The sequence below is a fragment of the Heterocephalus glaber genome, unplaced genomic scaffold, assembly GCF_053883595.1.
Source record: "Heterocephalus glaber isolate CG9 unplaced genomic scaffold, H.glaber_assembly_v1.0 deba00001465, whole genome shotgun sequence".
NCBI classification, from domain to species: domain Eukaryota; kingdom Metazoa; phylum Chordata; class Mammalia; order Rodentia; family Bathyergidae; genus Heterocephalus; species Heterocephalus glaber.
In genome coordinates, this window is record NW_028258312.1 from 24,668,200 (window position 1) to 24,684,768 (window position 16,569).

The following is a 16,569-nucleotide window of genomic DNA, read 5'->3' on the forward strand; positions in this document are numbered from 1 at the left end:
TAATTCAATGTACATTGAATGTAACTATATATTCCTTTATATTTCCAGAAGTAGCATCAAAAATAATTGTATTCTAAATCAGTACACCATTATGTATTCACATTTTATTTTTAAGAAACCCACACCATAGGAAATTTCTAATATACCTTAGGCACACAAAACTGTATAAAAAGTAGTTTATTCATGGAAGAATTTTTCCTGTAGAAGGCTTAATAAATCTTGAGTCTGGGAAATGTGTACAAAGAACTTCATTGTGTCATTCTCTCTATTTTTTTAAATTTATTTTAAGTTTTTCATATGAATTTTCAATGTATATATTCTCTTGGATCATATTCAAATGCAGCTGAATTTCCTGCTTGATAAACTCATGCTCATTTTTAAAAATTGATATTTTATTTCAAAAATAGTATTTAATGCAGAATAATAAATATTTTCTTAAAGTGTAATGAACATTTTCTTCTAATACCAACACCTGAACTAACTAATAATGAGAAAGTATTAGTTAGAATCAATTAGAAAATCTAGATGATATTCCCACTATTTTTGGCTAAATCTTCTTTCATTAAAAACTAAGAGTGATTATTATGTTCAGCATCTTATTGAAACATCCCAACTCTCATAAATAAACATTGCCAAATTTTAATGAACTTTCTTAAATTAGCAATGAATAAGCATATGTCTAAATTTGTGGCAGTGAAAACTCGTTCACTGTGTCAGCAAGTAAAATTCAAGTAGTGAATATGGGCAGATTTGGGAAATGATCAAAATCTTATAGTTAGCATTCTACAAAATTGATGGTACAAAATCTAAAGGTAAGTGGTTATCAGAACATACACCGCCAGTAGACCTTTTATTTTTTTTAACTTTCTATGAAGCATCTGTTTAGGAAAGACCTAGACTTAGAAATAATAAAAATGCAGACACTATTCAAAGACTGGATTTTTAAAATGTAATCTTTCCTGGAAAAGAAAAAAAAAGGTTGTGCAAAATGTCAGTGATTGAATGTATTTTTAACATTTGAACACAGCATGTCACAGTAAAACAAATGTCAGCCATCTGACTTAGGTAGTACTTTACAAGTTGATGACTCTCGGGAGAGGACACAATGCTGGGGTTGCGAGAGGTGGAGTGTTTTATTCTGTGGGCCTTCAGCCTTCCTCCTTCTGATGTCCCTCTCTACTCCGCAGGTGGTCTGATGGGTGGAGACCTCACATCCGGTGCAGGCACCAGTGCGGGTGAGTACAGCCCTGTGTACTGCAGTGGGTATCAGCAGCCAGAGTTCCGCCCGGGACTTCCGGGAAGGAAGTCTTTTGAAAAAGTGAGCTGGAGAGGTTTGTGACAGGGATGGAATTTCTAAAACACTTTTTGATGCTAGAGTAGTTAAATAATAACTTCAAACCATGTATTAACTGGAACCTTCCTTAATAAAACTTTAGCTGGGCAGCAGAGAATTGAGGGATCTAATCGTATCAACTTAATGCAAGATCCCATGCCTAGACATGAGTACCTTTAGCAAGCCACACACTGTGTGTGTTCTGTCATTTCACGTTAAATATGAATCGTCCCCCGCAAAGGAGTACTGAAGTCCTGTGCACTTCTAGAGGAGTGAACAGAAATGAAAGGAAGGAGAAAGATTGTGAACATGCAACAGTTCTGATGATTTAACCACATCTAGCATTAAAATGAGGTCTCAGAGAGCATCAGTGTACTATAACCCACTCACAAACCCTGAAATACGTTTCACCTCTTAAAAACTTCTGACCCTGGGGCTGGGGATTTAGCTCAGTGGTTCTGGCACCTGCCTCGCAAGCTCAAGGTCCTGAGTTCAATCCCCAGTACCAAAAAAAAAAAAACCAAAACTTCTGACCCTGTGGCCAATTGTCTCATAGTAACATTTTTCAAGGATTCCATATTAATTCATAATATTGCAGTTATTCAGATGTTGATGTCATTTTTAATGCAGAAGCAAGATAGAATAATACTTTTAGGTGCCAACTGTAGTTCACTATTGGCATAACAAGTAACCATGGTAATTTCTGCAACTGGAACATGCTATACATTTAAAATAGTAGGAGGCAGGCATGAATGACACAAGGTTATGTTTGAAATGTAAAAAAAATTCAAGTTTATTGAAATATCTATGGACAGCCTAATTAAAATATTTTGCCAGGGTCAACTATAATAACTGGCTAATTATAAGAAAGAAAAATTGGCATAGAAAAAAACATTTTTATGAATATGTCCATTTGGGGGTAGTGTTGCTCTCCTCTGGATGTTGGTTCTTCACTAAGTCAGTGAATGATGAAGAAAAAGTATTAAGGCCCCACAGTGCATTAGCAAACAGGACCAGCACCCCTACTTCCCTATTTTATACATCTTTTGAAAAACAGGTAGAGTCAAATTAGTGAGTAAACTCAGTGGCAATATTTTCTATGAAATGCTTATTTTTCCTCCTCAAAATATACTTTGTGGTTTGTAGCCTCAAAATTAGAGAATGAAATCAAATCCAGACCAAGGATTCCAGGATTCAAATCTCTGTGAAACACGATGGTTAGAGCCAATGATCGGGACTCAGAATTGTGTGGTCACAAAGACCGATACATAACATAAAGAAAATTGTTCAGATGTTGTAATGTTTTATCTAATACCTCACTGCTGGACCAGTTTGCTTCCTATGCTATGAACAGCCGGTAGTGAAGATGAAAGTAAAGTTGTAAAGACCATGGGTTACTCAGCTTTGATAGAAGTGGTCTCTTGTTACTGCTTAACAGGTTAGAATGTTTTAGAATCCTACATTGAAACTGAAGTGTTTAGTTGCTCAGTTCTGCTGTCATTGTCAACCCCCTGACAGCCTGCTAAGTGTAATAGTCCTCCAGGAATGGAGAAGACAACCCTGTAAGCATGGAAGTTTGACGCATACAGGCTATAGCATCATTAAAATAACAAAATCTTAAGAGTCAAACAAATGCTGCCCCTACCTGAGGGCCTCCTCTGTAGGCATGGGACTCTTCTAATTCAAAAATAGAAGGAAACAAAGACACTCAATTGCACCATCCTAATGATAATAAATAGCAGCTTGATTGTATCTTAGAGCCCTGAGTATGTATTTTTGCATTTTCTATATAATTGTGAAAAAATTACTTGCCTACTTTTTAGAAATAGAAGCAGCCTTTTCTCAGTTCCAAGAGGCACCTGGTCCAGATGCCATTGCTCGTCACTGAGCTGTCACGTCCTGCTCATGAGCTCAGCCGTTCCCCCTTCTGTCGCGTGCCAGCCGGTTCACATGTTTGAAGCTGAATATAAGCGTGCTGATGTCAGAGAGTCACATAACACCAGGGGAAAACGAGGCCAGCCAGAATGTCTCTTCATTTTCCAAAACAGAAAACCAAAGCTATCTGGCCAAAAGAGAACTGCCACATTTTGAATATCTTGATTGAAATTCAGGGTATCAGATAGAGCCATAAACTCTGCAGCCAAGTGGCAGGACTCTGCAGTTGAATTAAATACTGTTAAGCCTTTACAGTGTTTCTGAAAATCAAGTCATCACAACTTGTAAAAGAGTGATGATCTCGTGAGGGAAGGGAGTACTTTTAGCACTTACGATGTGCCTATAAACCCCAAAAGACCAACAAGGTACGCTGTCTGTTCTCTGCCTTCCCTGTCACAAAGTGTAGCCTCTTTCCATCAGGCCCAGAGCTACCTCTCTCCTAGCCCCGTCACCCTCGAGTTTCCAGCTGCGCCTCCCCTGTGGGCCCTCTCTCCATCACCCTCCCACTGCCTTGGCTCAGGCCCATACCACGCCCCCGGGGTGCCATCCAGAGCCTCCTGGGTCCTCTTGCCGCTGCACACTGCAACCGACTGCAGCCTCCCCGTGACGGGTGAGTCCTTTTCAGAGCCTTAAACTAATGGCAGGTCACTGGTCTCATCTTCACAATCTGGCAGCAGCCTCCAGCTGATCTCAGGCTCATCTGTGCCCTCTGGTCACCTTTCCTTCTGCCTTGAAGAGCCCTATACACTCGCTGGCTGAACAGCAAACTTTTAAACTTGTCTTACCATGTGTTTTATAAAAATTACTCATGCATCTTCATGGCGATCCTTTGTAGATGTCCACGTGATGCTCTTTCTACAGATGGGCAAACCAAGGCGTGGGGAGTTAAGTCGGTTTCCAAGGTGCAACCCGGGCAGTCTGTGCTCATAACTGCCACGCATTTTTCACCCGATGTCAGGGCCACTCTGCACTGTTTCTCTTCCCCTGCCTTGTGCTGCTGAGGGCCGTTTGTCATCACTTAGAATTCAATCTCGCCACCCAGGACATCCTCTCCTGTCTCTTCCCGGTAGTCCTGCATCCCTCTCTGTGCTCCCCTGGCAGCCCGAACTGACATTAAACTGTCCCCTGGCACCGTAATGGAGTGTGTGAGTCTGTCCTGGGCACAGTTCCCCGGGGACAAGCTGAAGCTTATTGAATTCTCAGCTCCATGCATAAGAGTTAGCATAGAGCAGACTCTCAGTAAATCTTTGTTAGCTGAAAAAAGCACTGATCTTGTGGGATAACATTTTATTAGTGTTGATGTAAAGTGAGAAAAACAGTTCAAGGAAATCATGTAATTTTAAATGCAAAAAGATATACCCTTCATATGGAATTGACAAAAATAATGCATTCTCTTCTACTGTAGGCAGTGAAGGTCTAACTACTTGATTAAATGGCAGAGCACCATTAATCAGTAAAGCAAGGTTTTAGTAACTTCTCTAATGTAGCAGAAAACCTAGAGAGCTGATATACAGCCATAAGTGAAATGTGGGTTGGTTGGTATCTCAGACCATCACAAATCACCTTTTAAAAATGAACCTCCTATCACTTAAGTTGCAATAATTTCAAAGATGAAGGAAAATGGTAATAAAGAAGTAGCAAGATGGGCTATTCTCCTGGTATAAGGGGTATATTCAGCAAGTCATTATAATGCATGAGTAACAGTGACATTTCTAGGTGTCAGTTGACAGGTATTCATCCACTACTTAATCCTTTCCTCTCAACAACCAAATGAGAAGTCACTGCTTTTAAAATTACATTTTGTCATATCTCTGTACATTAGAGCTTTTAACATGCTAATCTGAGTGATTATTGATGATTGTAAGATCAAGTCCCATTGAGTTTTTTGTGATCATTAGATTTAATGGAGATAACCATTAGCACAGCAACGCTGCTAACCCTACTAATACCTTCTCACTTCACTCTGATGATACAGTTACCTTTACTGAGTAGAATGTAACAGTGTGCTCAAGGATTTACTGATTCATGACTGAGATTTAAAAAAGAAAAAAAGGGAAAACCTTTAAGAATCCCTTCCAAAACCTTAAAGAATTTTACAATCTACATAGATATTTGACAACGAGGCAAAGGAGATTTATGTATATTGGTTAATAATTTTAATTGGCATTTATTGTAAATTAGATATAATTTTATATAAAATGAAAGTAACAGCTGTTTCTTTATTTTGATTGTTAATTGTTTACTATTTTACACTTTTGGTTGTCAAGCATTGTCATTTCTGGAATGCTTAATTTATACCAGCTAAATAGTGGAGACTTGGTGGTGGCAGGCACTGCCGAGGAGAAACAGTGAGCAGCAAGTGAATGTCCTGATTTCCAGGCTCTAGGGACCCCCACCTACCAGAGCCTCACATATAACTTACTAGCACCCGGAACTTAGTGCTCATAAGAGGACTAAGACACAAATCCGTTCACAATCCATTTGCGTGCAGTGTTTTATGATCGCATAATCAAAAAACTTTACATGCTTTTTTTGGTAATTTATCCAACATTGAAAAAGAAAGATTTGGCATATTATAACATAGAACAAAATGGAAAGAGAAATAATTATACAATGCTTAATTTTTCTGTGCTGGTGCCATTGTTTTGCAAGTATTTTTTTGAGAACACTCATCAAATATTTCTGGGCTGATTTTCTTATCAGCTAGAAAAATTCACTGTGTTTCCTACTCAGTGATTTAAAATATTGATGAAGGAGTTAAAAATTCAGCCTAAAAAGATTAGCTTTAACAGGTCTGTATTTTTGTTGCCTACAAAAACAAAAATTCAAACTGCAACACTCCAGAAAGGGAGAACACTGTTTAATTTCTCTCAAATAAAGAAACAAATTGTTAGCATGAAGATATAATTTATATTACTTTTAAAAATGTTATTAAGCAGCAAATAGGACCAAAATTATGTTAATAGTTGGGTAATGTTTTGAAAGTATTATTCTATTAGTATGAATCATTCTGAAAATAAAAACACTAAATTCATTCAAAATTTTACCTTGAGAAATCAACCAAGACATCCATTGTTATTGCTTTTTTATTATTGCCCATGAATTACATAATAATTTTAATTCACATCAAGATTATTAAGATTTATTTTAAAAAAGAAATGCTCGGGCCAGGGATTTAGCTCAGTGGTTTCATCGCCTGCTGTGCAAGCTCAAGGACCCAAGTTCGATCCCTGGTACCAAAAAAAAAAAAAAAAAGAAAGAAAAAGAAATGCTCCTATAGTTGGACGATCAGCAGCATGTGACACACAGCCCTGCCAGAGGGAACCTGTGTCCCCTTCCCTTCTGCAAGACCCAGCAAATGACAGATAAAACAGCCCCACCCCAGTCCCCAGGGGCCGATGTCCTGTGGGAAAGACAAGTCAAAAGACGACGGGGAAATGTCGCAGGTTCACATTTTCTGGGCAGATGTTGTGGAATCTTCCTTCGACTCTTCAGTTTTGATTTAATTCCTATGGACTTTGATTTTTCACGGGGAAAAAGAAATGTTCAAATTACAACTTCCTAGAGAGTATACGACCACCTTGTAGACCCTGTTGCTTATCATAATTTCTGACTTGCCAAACTACATATTTTTGTTTGTTTCTTCAACCACGGGGTCTCATTGTGCTACCCAGGCTAATCTGTACCTCGTGCATTCAAGTTGTGCTCCCACGTCAGCCTCCTGAGCAACTGGAACTACAGACGTGTGTCACCAAGCCCAGCTTCCGAGCTGTAATTTGCTTATCACCTTTTTACCAATTATATTCAGTAAAGCAATGTAAAAATCACTCTCTTCACTCATATCACATTGATTTACTATAACAATAGGACGGATAATAAAAATTGAGTCACTTTAAATATTTAATTCAAGCAGTTCATATTCTCAAAATGTTAGTTTTACATAAAATTTGTCTTTTTCTCAAAAAAAACCAACCATTTTCCCCTTGTATGTTATTGGATTCTCTCCTCTTTATTTTTTGGCATCACTATAAAATTTTATTTGGAGATAACAGGAAAATAAAGCTTTTCTTGTAATCATCAGTAATGTGAAATTGCACGTAAGTAGACAGCAGATGCTGAAGGGGGGATGTGGTTAAAAAGCCCCTCTTTTGAAAATCAATTTTGTACCTACCAGGGACTTTCTCACTTGAGGCTTCAAGGCTGTCAGCCAAGAGTATAATTTGCTGTTTTTAGATAAACTTTCACCAATTGCTCAAATTTTGTAGTTAGACTTACAGTGTATTTCAGTTGAATTTCAATTCACAGAGTACATAATGATACACTCTCATATTTGGAAGATCATTAGCTACTTCAGACTAAAGAAAACTAACTACATTGTACCAAAGCCTTGTTACAAAGAGCGACAGTTTCCCTGTGTGATCTACAGATGCGTCCATGGGCTGAGAAGTAATCAGCCGGTTTATTTCAGTCATCTTAACTGAATGCAGGATTTAAGAGAACTGTTTCGTGAGACACTGTGCCCTCTTTTCACAATTTCTAGACTTAACATGCATTCACCACCTACTACTCTGGTAAACTGAATGTGTTGTATTGGCTGCTATACTAATACAGGTTATTATAACAGTAAAAGGAAATCCAAGTCCATGGTTACTTTATATATTCAAGCATGGTAACTTCAATGTGTATAGAATCATGGGAAGGAATCTTTAGTTAGCACTAATATTAAGCAACATGGTGAAAATCTTAAGATCAAAAATTTTTGCTCCTTGCTTTGGGAAATCAATGTAGGAAAATATTCCAGTGACACTCAGAATAATAAAATAAGCAAGGCAAGTGCATGGTATACTAGTTATTTTAGGGATGGCATTAGTTCATGGAAAAGTTCATGAAAATTCCTTTCGCAGGATTGTTAGAATTAAATGAGATAATGAATACAAAACATCCAATACAGTATCTGCCCCAGAGTAAGTAATGTTAGCTGTTGTTAGTTTGCAATTATCTATGTCTTGATTTTCTAGGCAAACTTGGTTTAGTTTGATGCAGCCTCAGTAATGTTAACATTTAATGTACAGAGAACACATACATGTACAGTGAACTTAATATATTTATGAAATATACAGCAAACACACTACTAGCACAGTAGTAGGTGTCAAAGAAGTAAAGACGTGACTCCTCTCCTAGAGGAGAAAGTGGGCATATTAATAAGTCAGGGGCAAGCTGGGTGTGGTGGTGCACACCTGTAATCCCTGCACTCAGGAGGCTGAGGCAGGAGGAGCACCACAAGTTCAAGACCAGCCTGAACTACATAGTGAGAGCCTTAAAAAAAAAAAAATCCTGGGAAAAACATAGCAGCTGCACAGGGCAGTACATTTCACTTTCAACACTCTGAACTTCTGATATGTTTGAAGCAGTTGTATAAATGTTCAAACCACAAGTAATTATTCTTTCTCTTCTGTCATATTCTCTCTAATTTATACTGTCTCAATATTTTTGTTTATAAAGTGACTGAAAGAGTGAGCGATTGTGTCAATAATGAAGACACCCCCTCATTTTTAGCAAAGAGACAGGCCCAGTATCACAAGACGTGAACAATTAAATGAGTCATAAATCTATCATTCATTGTTCAGTGGGATTTTTTAAAGATAGTAAGGTTCAATATCATTTTGGTGCTGCTGTTTAAAACTATCCCTTAAGTACACCAGCACTTGAAGCAGGAGGACACTTTCGAGGACCTTCAGGCACTGGAAACATCAGATTGTCCTCATCTTATTAACAAATGGAGCCTTTTCCAGAGCGGGAGACAGAAACGTTTGTTCTCAAACATCTGGCTCTTGCAGTGATGCAGCAGCGGAACCCTGCGTCACTTCTGTCAACCTCTCTCCCCTGCTAATGGGATGACCTCAGTCTTGACCCAGAAGCTCCTGAGGCTCAGTCTCCTCACTTGCCAGAAGTTGGGTGGTAATGCCTTAGGGTACATGAGAAAGCAGTTTGCCAAGACAAACTCACTTTAGGACCTGAATTCTCAATCCTTGGGGAAAAAATCTTAGTAAGAAGGAAAAATCCTTTGCTTCTGTTTTACTACCTTGAGCTTATCCTATGCACTGTGTGTTCACAGCTCAGTATCTAATTACACATACACTACTAATCGTGCAAAAGATCACTGATTCAAATGCACTCCAACAAACATCAAGGCCAGGCTGACTGCACATGAAATCTGTGATGCTCTGGTCCCTCCTCGGATGACATGGCCAAGCCGAAGAGACGAATCTCTTCTTAGAATGCCTGCTGCCCCTGATCTGGTCCAGCCAAGAACAGTCCAGGATTTGGTGTACCTTGGGATATTTCTCTAAGAGTATTCTACAGAAGACACTGCTCTCCCACCGGAATCTCTTCAGTCTATCATTGTGCATTAGTATATTTATTTTCCCTAAGAAACGTCCAGAACAGTAGAAACTTGATTTGGTGTGTAAGAATATATCATCAGGAGTCTTTCACAGGATAAGAATCAGAGATCTGATCTGCCTTTATTCTGCATTAGGCATGTTGAAATTTTCATCGTTCCCAGATTTCTGACCCACTGTGTTTTGTGGTTGCCTCTTCTGTTAGAGCCGTCCCATGAAAATGATCTGCCCTTTCCCTTAAAATAAAAAAGATTTGATTGTGATTCACAACAGCTGTATAACTTAGATTCTAGTGTTCTTCGCCGAGTTCCAGGCATCCAAGACATTAAATATAGGAGTGCAGTCCGGAGGTTCATATTTCTCCACCAAAAATGTATACGAGTGTCATTTTCAAAAGAGCAGGGCTTGCATGAGCAAGTTTACGATACACAATTTGAAGTCATTTTCTGTGAGATGTGTTCATTTGAGACGCCAGATAGCATCCAGATATTAGAGATTTGCAATCTTGAAACTTCTGAGAAGTTAAAATTAATTGCTAGTGATGAGCATTATTATGTATGTGAATCCCCTATTTACCCAAATAGTATATTTTAAATATTTTCACAATTGTTCTTGAATTCAGTCAGCAGCCCACATGCACGCGCGTGGGTAAAACACTTTGCTAAAGTAAAATCAGCAAATCAGTACGTGAAAGGTCCAGCTAGGGGCCCATCTTAGTGTTCTCTTGTGGCAGTTCGCTTCAAATACCATTAACAAATTACTATACAAAGCTTTTCATACACCTAAATATTAGAAGTTGTTTTCCAGATAACGTCAAATAGAGTTATCCCAAAACACCAGATGTTGGGTGTTTCTGATAAAAGTGGTCTCTTTAACTGACAGTAAGAAAATAATCATCTTTACTCTCCGACTCTCCTCGTCATGACAAGATTATTGACTAAAATTTTACAAAATCTATTCTCAAAATTATATTTAGTTTTCCACTCTAAATAGTGCACCAAAGTTAAATAGTTGGTCTGCTGTTGAATGTAGCTAACCTCAATATTTCCTATTTACTTAAAATATTTATTTGCAAATATTTATTCGGAGGGAGACAAGAAATATGGTTTGGCACAGCATTGTTCCAGACCTCTTTCTGTAAATTCAGTGTCCACTGAGCCAGGGTGACTTCCGGGGATTGAACCCAGGCCTCGCTCACACTGGCCAAGTTCTCTGGTGCTGAGTGACGCCCAGCCCCAGTCCCCGTCCGGTGCCCGAGTTGACCTGCTGTGTACCTTCTACCTCGAAATTGCCTCTGGCTTAGCAGAACCTTTGAATTTTCTGTCCCTGGGTCACAGTTTATGTCTTCTCTTCCTTGGTCATGCCATCATTTTAAAGAAAGACAAGATAGACAAACGTTTAGAATATCAGAGCATCATCAGCTTTCACTGCCCAAGGCAGTGGACTTCAGTGCGTGGACCTGTGCGTGGATTCACGGGAAACTCCACCCATTACTGGCTCTTTGACAGTGAGCAAATTCCTGGACTGCTCCGCTCTTCAGTTTTTTCATTTGTACCACCGTGATGCTTTTACTGTCTGACTTTATCCTTGTGAAGGTTGAAGGTCTTTTATACCCATGTATGATATCAAACAATTACATAGCCATGAGCAGGTGACTCCTACTGTCTGAGGCAGTTAATCTGCATGGGTGATGCTGTGAATATCATCAGCAAATAATGCTCTCCAGTGCCCCCTGTTGGTGAGACCGTTGTTTGATCCTGTTGAGAGTGGCTACCTCAGATGGGTTTCTGATCCTCTCTTTCAGTTTACTTTTATATTTTTCTCACCTGAGGAAGTAATTACTTATGTTGAAAAGACTAAGGTTCCCAAGGGCGGGAGACATCACGATTAACGTCTAAATTTTTCTGCTTTAGCTTCTTTTGTCCCCAACCTTCCCATCCCTGCTGCCCCATTCAGACCTCACTCCCCTGAGTCCCTTATTAGGTGTGATCTAAGTAACTGGTTGCTGCTGCCACTGTTGCTATTTTCCTAATGCAGTGTCAACAAAGCTAATCACTCAGAAGCTACTGTTGGCTGCTCATCTCTGTCGTGTAGTGTCTTTAAAATTCAGTATGAAGTCCCCATTATAAAGTGAGCATGTTCGGAAAGATTGAGGTTGGTCTCGCCGACTTTCCCAGCTTCTGAAGACAGTTCTCTAAAACACCGGGGGCTCCGGCTTCACAGTATGCTCTTCCTTCTTGGATACAAATGAGATAGCTACCTCCCCATCCTGCGCCCCTTCTCCAGAACAAGTGTCTTTCTGAACCGTCTGATAAAATTCTTTCCCCTCTTCATTTCCCGCATCGTGCCATTCTTTTCCCTAAGATACTGTGCTGCTCGTTCTTTGATGAAAAGTTCTTTATGAGTAAAGTGTTTTTGTTATCATGTTGTCTCAAGACGTTCAGTGACGATAAACCTCTGTTGTGTGGAAGAAGAGATGAGTGTCTTCTTAACGTCTTCATTTTCTTTAGGGAAAATTTCTGCCTTACTTGATACTACCGCTTGCAGGTTGTGCTGTGACGTGATTGGCAGGTGTGACAGAAAAAGAGGAGGTTCAGTTAACTCTATGGACAAATTTAGTGTATGGGCACTTGCCTGGTTTCAGCATTTTCATATGGTTAATAAGCAGCTTGTCTCAATGGTGTGCTTGGCCAATATGCATTTCTCATCTAAATTAGAAAAAAAATTCACAAGTATTATAAAGAGACCCTCCAGATTTGAATTTAACAAATTATTCGTTGCATTTTCAATTCTCACCTCCTCTTTCCTCAGTAACTTAACTGAAAAGTGCCACTGCTGAATAATCCCTAATTTTCCTAGTATATCCTGTGTATGTTTCTTAGGCCCATGAAACATCTAAAATCTACCAGTTTGTGTTATCACTCCCTTTAATTGCAGCGGGATTCAGAGGAGAGTGAGGTAAGTGTAGGCTAAAGTGGTCTGAAAGGCATGATAAAAGAGTTGGGACTGTAACTGATCCTTAAAAGTGAATTTGAATTAAAGCGGAAAGTGAACACTACTAGTTATTGAACTGCCAGAGCAAAGATGTGGGCCTGTTCAGAGGAGTGCAACCCTGGCTGTAGCCACTGTCGATTAGATTAGATTGGTATCACTGCTAAACTTTAGAGGGCCCGGAGGGACAGATGGAGCACTGACCAACAAGGGTATATGAAAAAGGCACGCAGCGGAAGTGGGAGTTCAGAAAGATTTCCTGAGGTGAGCCGGTGAATGCCACACGCATCCCCAAATGTTTGCCTGTAGCAGTAACGAGTGCGCTTCCCCTGGTGAAGAGTCATCTGGGGATGTAAATGTAAATGAGGATGAGAGCACTTTTGAAGGAAAAATGAACAAGATTTGGTATCTCATTGAATTTGGAGATGAAGGAAGAGGACGAAATGGTCAAAGTTGGCCACCAGGGAGATTAAAGGAAAGAATGTCCCAAGGAAGGAATTAGCTGAGGTCCATCAGGACTACTTTCAGTTGTGCTTATTTGTTTTATGTGATTGTGTTTGCAATGCAAAGTCTTGGGGTGGGAGTGGGGGGTGAGCAAGGGAACAGCCCCAGAATTCCTAAACACCCAAAAAAAAGAAAGTTTCAGAATTGTGGGCTCCAAAAGAGCTCCATGCTCAGCTGAGCTCCAGGAGAGAAGGCCAAATGCCTTCTTCATAATACATTCAGCCAGGAATAAGTTCTTTGAATTTACAGCTTCTTAAAATAGGAGTCAATAAAACAAGAAGGAAAAGGCAAGTGTTTGCAAATTAACTGGGGGAGAAAAAACTTTTTTCTCCTAACACTATATTTCAAGTCCCTCATATTTATACGAATCTTAATGTTTACCAACTTGTAACCAGCAGGGGTTGATTCCATTATCCTCTATGGAAGTTACATTGTGAATGCTTATGTTGTTTTATTTTATATAAAAACAATATTATTGACTGAAACTTACAAAAGCTTCCTCGGACTCTAAAATTGGTCTGTGCCTCCATTTTTAAAATAATCTGTAATCAGGAAATCCATTCACTCCTTTAGAATTTTTATGCTTTTACGTGTCCAAGGAATGCGATATTTTCATACAGTCACGTCAAAACTGATAATTGTCCAGGCGGAGGGTGATTTTAAAGCAGAGCATGAAGAAGGGGTGAAGCTGTATATTAGAAGGTTGCTGAGAGGCGCTGTTTGGCACCTCCCGACCCCTGAATCTAAATGAGACCATTGTCTCTGGTGGATTGATCTTAAGGTGGGACCACAGCTTCCCTCAGCCCGCAGTGTTCTGAGTGAGGAGGAGGCAGGCTGCCGCTGCCCAGCCGGCTTAAATGCAGGCTCTTCTTAGCAGTAAACCACACGCATGTATTCATCATTGATTTCCAAATGATAGGTTTCTGTATCACTGGTTTGGGATCCACAGTCTCACATTCCTGAATCTATATTATGCCAAAAGAATAACAATTTGGTGGCTGGAAACAGAAATGGTTATTATACGGCTCCAAAATGCTAGCTGCCACAATCTGCTAAAAACAGCAGAAATTCACCCGTAAAAAAAGCAGAATTTATTTGTTCTTAAAAATAACTTTATACTCTAAAAATATGAGTTTAAGAAGTGTCATCCTGGGTTCAAAATATTTTACATTCAATACGTAAACACCTTAAAATATGTGACTAATCTTCTACGGTGGCATGGTTTTAGCTAATGGGAAATATTCAAAGAAAAAAGCAGAATGCTTTTTATGTCCATTTTCTTAGTTTGAGGTGTTTATTGGGTGAAGAGCTACAATGTGTGCTTTCTTTTCTTTTCTCCATGCCGTCCCAAATCATTGTGTAAAATGAGGGCAGAAAGACCCAAGCTTTGTTGGAATTTCTAAGAGTTCACTGGAGAAAGTGTTTTTGGTTTTTTTAAAAATAACTTTTCTCAGCGGCTCCATGAAGCATTTCCATTTTCATGCCCTGGCCCTGTGCTTGTCATATTACAGGACAAAATAACTGCTCCATGCAAAACCAGTATCGGCATCTACTGAGCTGGGGCTTTAGTTTCTTCTGATCTATTCAGGCTTCACTGCACTGTTTAACTGACTTTTTTTTCTTCTTCTTTTGAAATTACGTAGCTAATTTTCCATTTGATTGTTTATTTAAACCAAGTCTCACAGAAGCTTAGAGCGTAAGGGACACATCTTCATTGTGATCTTCTGAACTGCTAGGAGTGTGTAGGGAAAATTTCATCTCAGTCTTCTTATTCCCTTTTTCTCCAGTACAATCTATTCATTCCAACTAAGACCCTAACAGAGCACAATAATGATTCAGTTAAGTAAAAAACTCTGAGCAGTTTCAATAAAAAACTTGAGCCAGTTTATCAAACATTTTCTTAGTGAACATATTCATAGTTTATACTTCTCCTGGGGAAAAAAGGTAAAGGTATTGTTTCATAGAGTGGCTTTTGCCACCAAACAGTGTCTGAATTCACTGTAACAGATGATTTGCCTTTTGACATGTACAGCTGGATGTACGGTATTTAATTTTCCTTAAGTAATATAACAGAAGAGTAATTTATATTCAAATTCAGTGAACATTTCTTAAACAAGAACTGTGTGCTCACCGTGTTTGGGGGGTGTTTATTTTTATTTTTCCTCTAGTAACTTGGAAAGTTTTATCCATAGTCCAGTTGACAGATTTAATCTTTATTATTTGTTATATATTCGGCCTGTTTCTTCATGCATGCAATGAAACAGGTAAATGAATTAGATATGAAAAACAAATATGCTTCATACACTGTGCCTTTAACATATTTTAATTCAAAAAATGGTCCCCATGAATTTCTCCTGCAGTGTGCTTGTGCTTCGGTCTCCGGCCATTTGGGTGCACCAGCAGCTCTCCCTGATCCCAGGGCACCCAGGGCTAGTGGATCTCTCAGCCCTTCGACACTCGGGCTGTACCCTAGACACCTGTGCTCCGAAGTCTTGCTGGGTCTGCATTTCTGCCACATAAATAGGCTTTGCTCCTGAACAGGTCCTTTTTGGGGTCTAAGGGAAGCACAGACTTGGCCTTGCACTTTGACGGATGAGTTTGGTGTGGGCCGGGCTAGCATGAATCACTCCTTCAGTTCCTCAGCCTGGCTTTTTCTTTCTCCTCTTTTCTGGGCTTTTCTTCTAAACAGTTCCTTGCAGTGTCCCCAACTACGCTCTGTAAATCCCCCGAGCCCATTCCCAGCCGCCAATCCCCAGTTCAGCATATCTTCCTGTCTGGCCTCTTTCAGGAGACCCACACGGATGGATTCCTTGGTTTCCTCTGACTGTTTATTGGATAATCTCTTCTCTCCTGGGAACTGAGGAGCAGTTACTGTGGAGGACTCTGTGGGCCCTCATCCTTTGCTGTCCCTGTCAGTCCCGCATCTCTGTTGTAGGAAGTGGAGCTGCACATCGAGATCTCAGCCCTTGAGATACAGCACAGAGTCCTCCACTAAGGGGCAGTGGACACTGTGTTGTGATGACCATACCAGTGACAGTAGCAGTGAGGGCTTAACTGTCTCCTGTAGAGAGTCTAGAAAAGAGGTGAGCGGTTGTCCAGCAAGCACCGTCGAATGGAGGTCAATGTCTCCTCTCCCCCAGGCAGAGCCCTGGGGATGACTTTCCGAGTCCCCTGTCATTGCCCCTCAGGCTGTGTTTCCAACCAAACGCCACAGCTCTTCCTGTTGTGGAGCAGGATATTTTGAAATATGAAAACTGGAGACCTTGGGACATCTGTTTTTCTGTTAGTTGGGGCTGAATACAGGAGTCCTAAGAGAGCCGTTTGGATCATGCCATTTCGTGGCTCTTCCTGTGCCCTTGTGAAGCTTCGCTTTCTTGGAAGCTCCAGTCTCAGCTCCTGAGAAAG

General features: G+C 39.8%; 1 protein-coding gene across 34 annotated transcripts in view; it reads left to right on the forward strand.

Moving 5' to 3' along the window:
• Positions 1 to 16,569, forward strand: part of Mef2c (myocyte enhancer factor 2C) — a 162,328-nt gene that overhangs the window by 131,623 nt on the left and 14,136 nt on the right. For all 34 annotated transcript variants that reach the window (XM_087180971.1, XM_087180975.1, XM_021255751.2 and 31 more), the window contains one exon: positions 1,188 to 1,235. In XM_087180971.1, the coding sequence (XP_087037097.1) occupies positions 1,188 to 1,235 (48 nt within the window). The remainder of the gene's footprint in view (positions 1 to 1,187; positions 1,236 to 16,569) is intronic.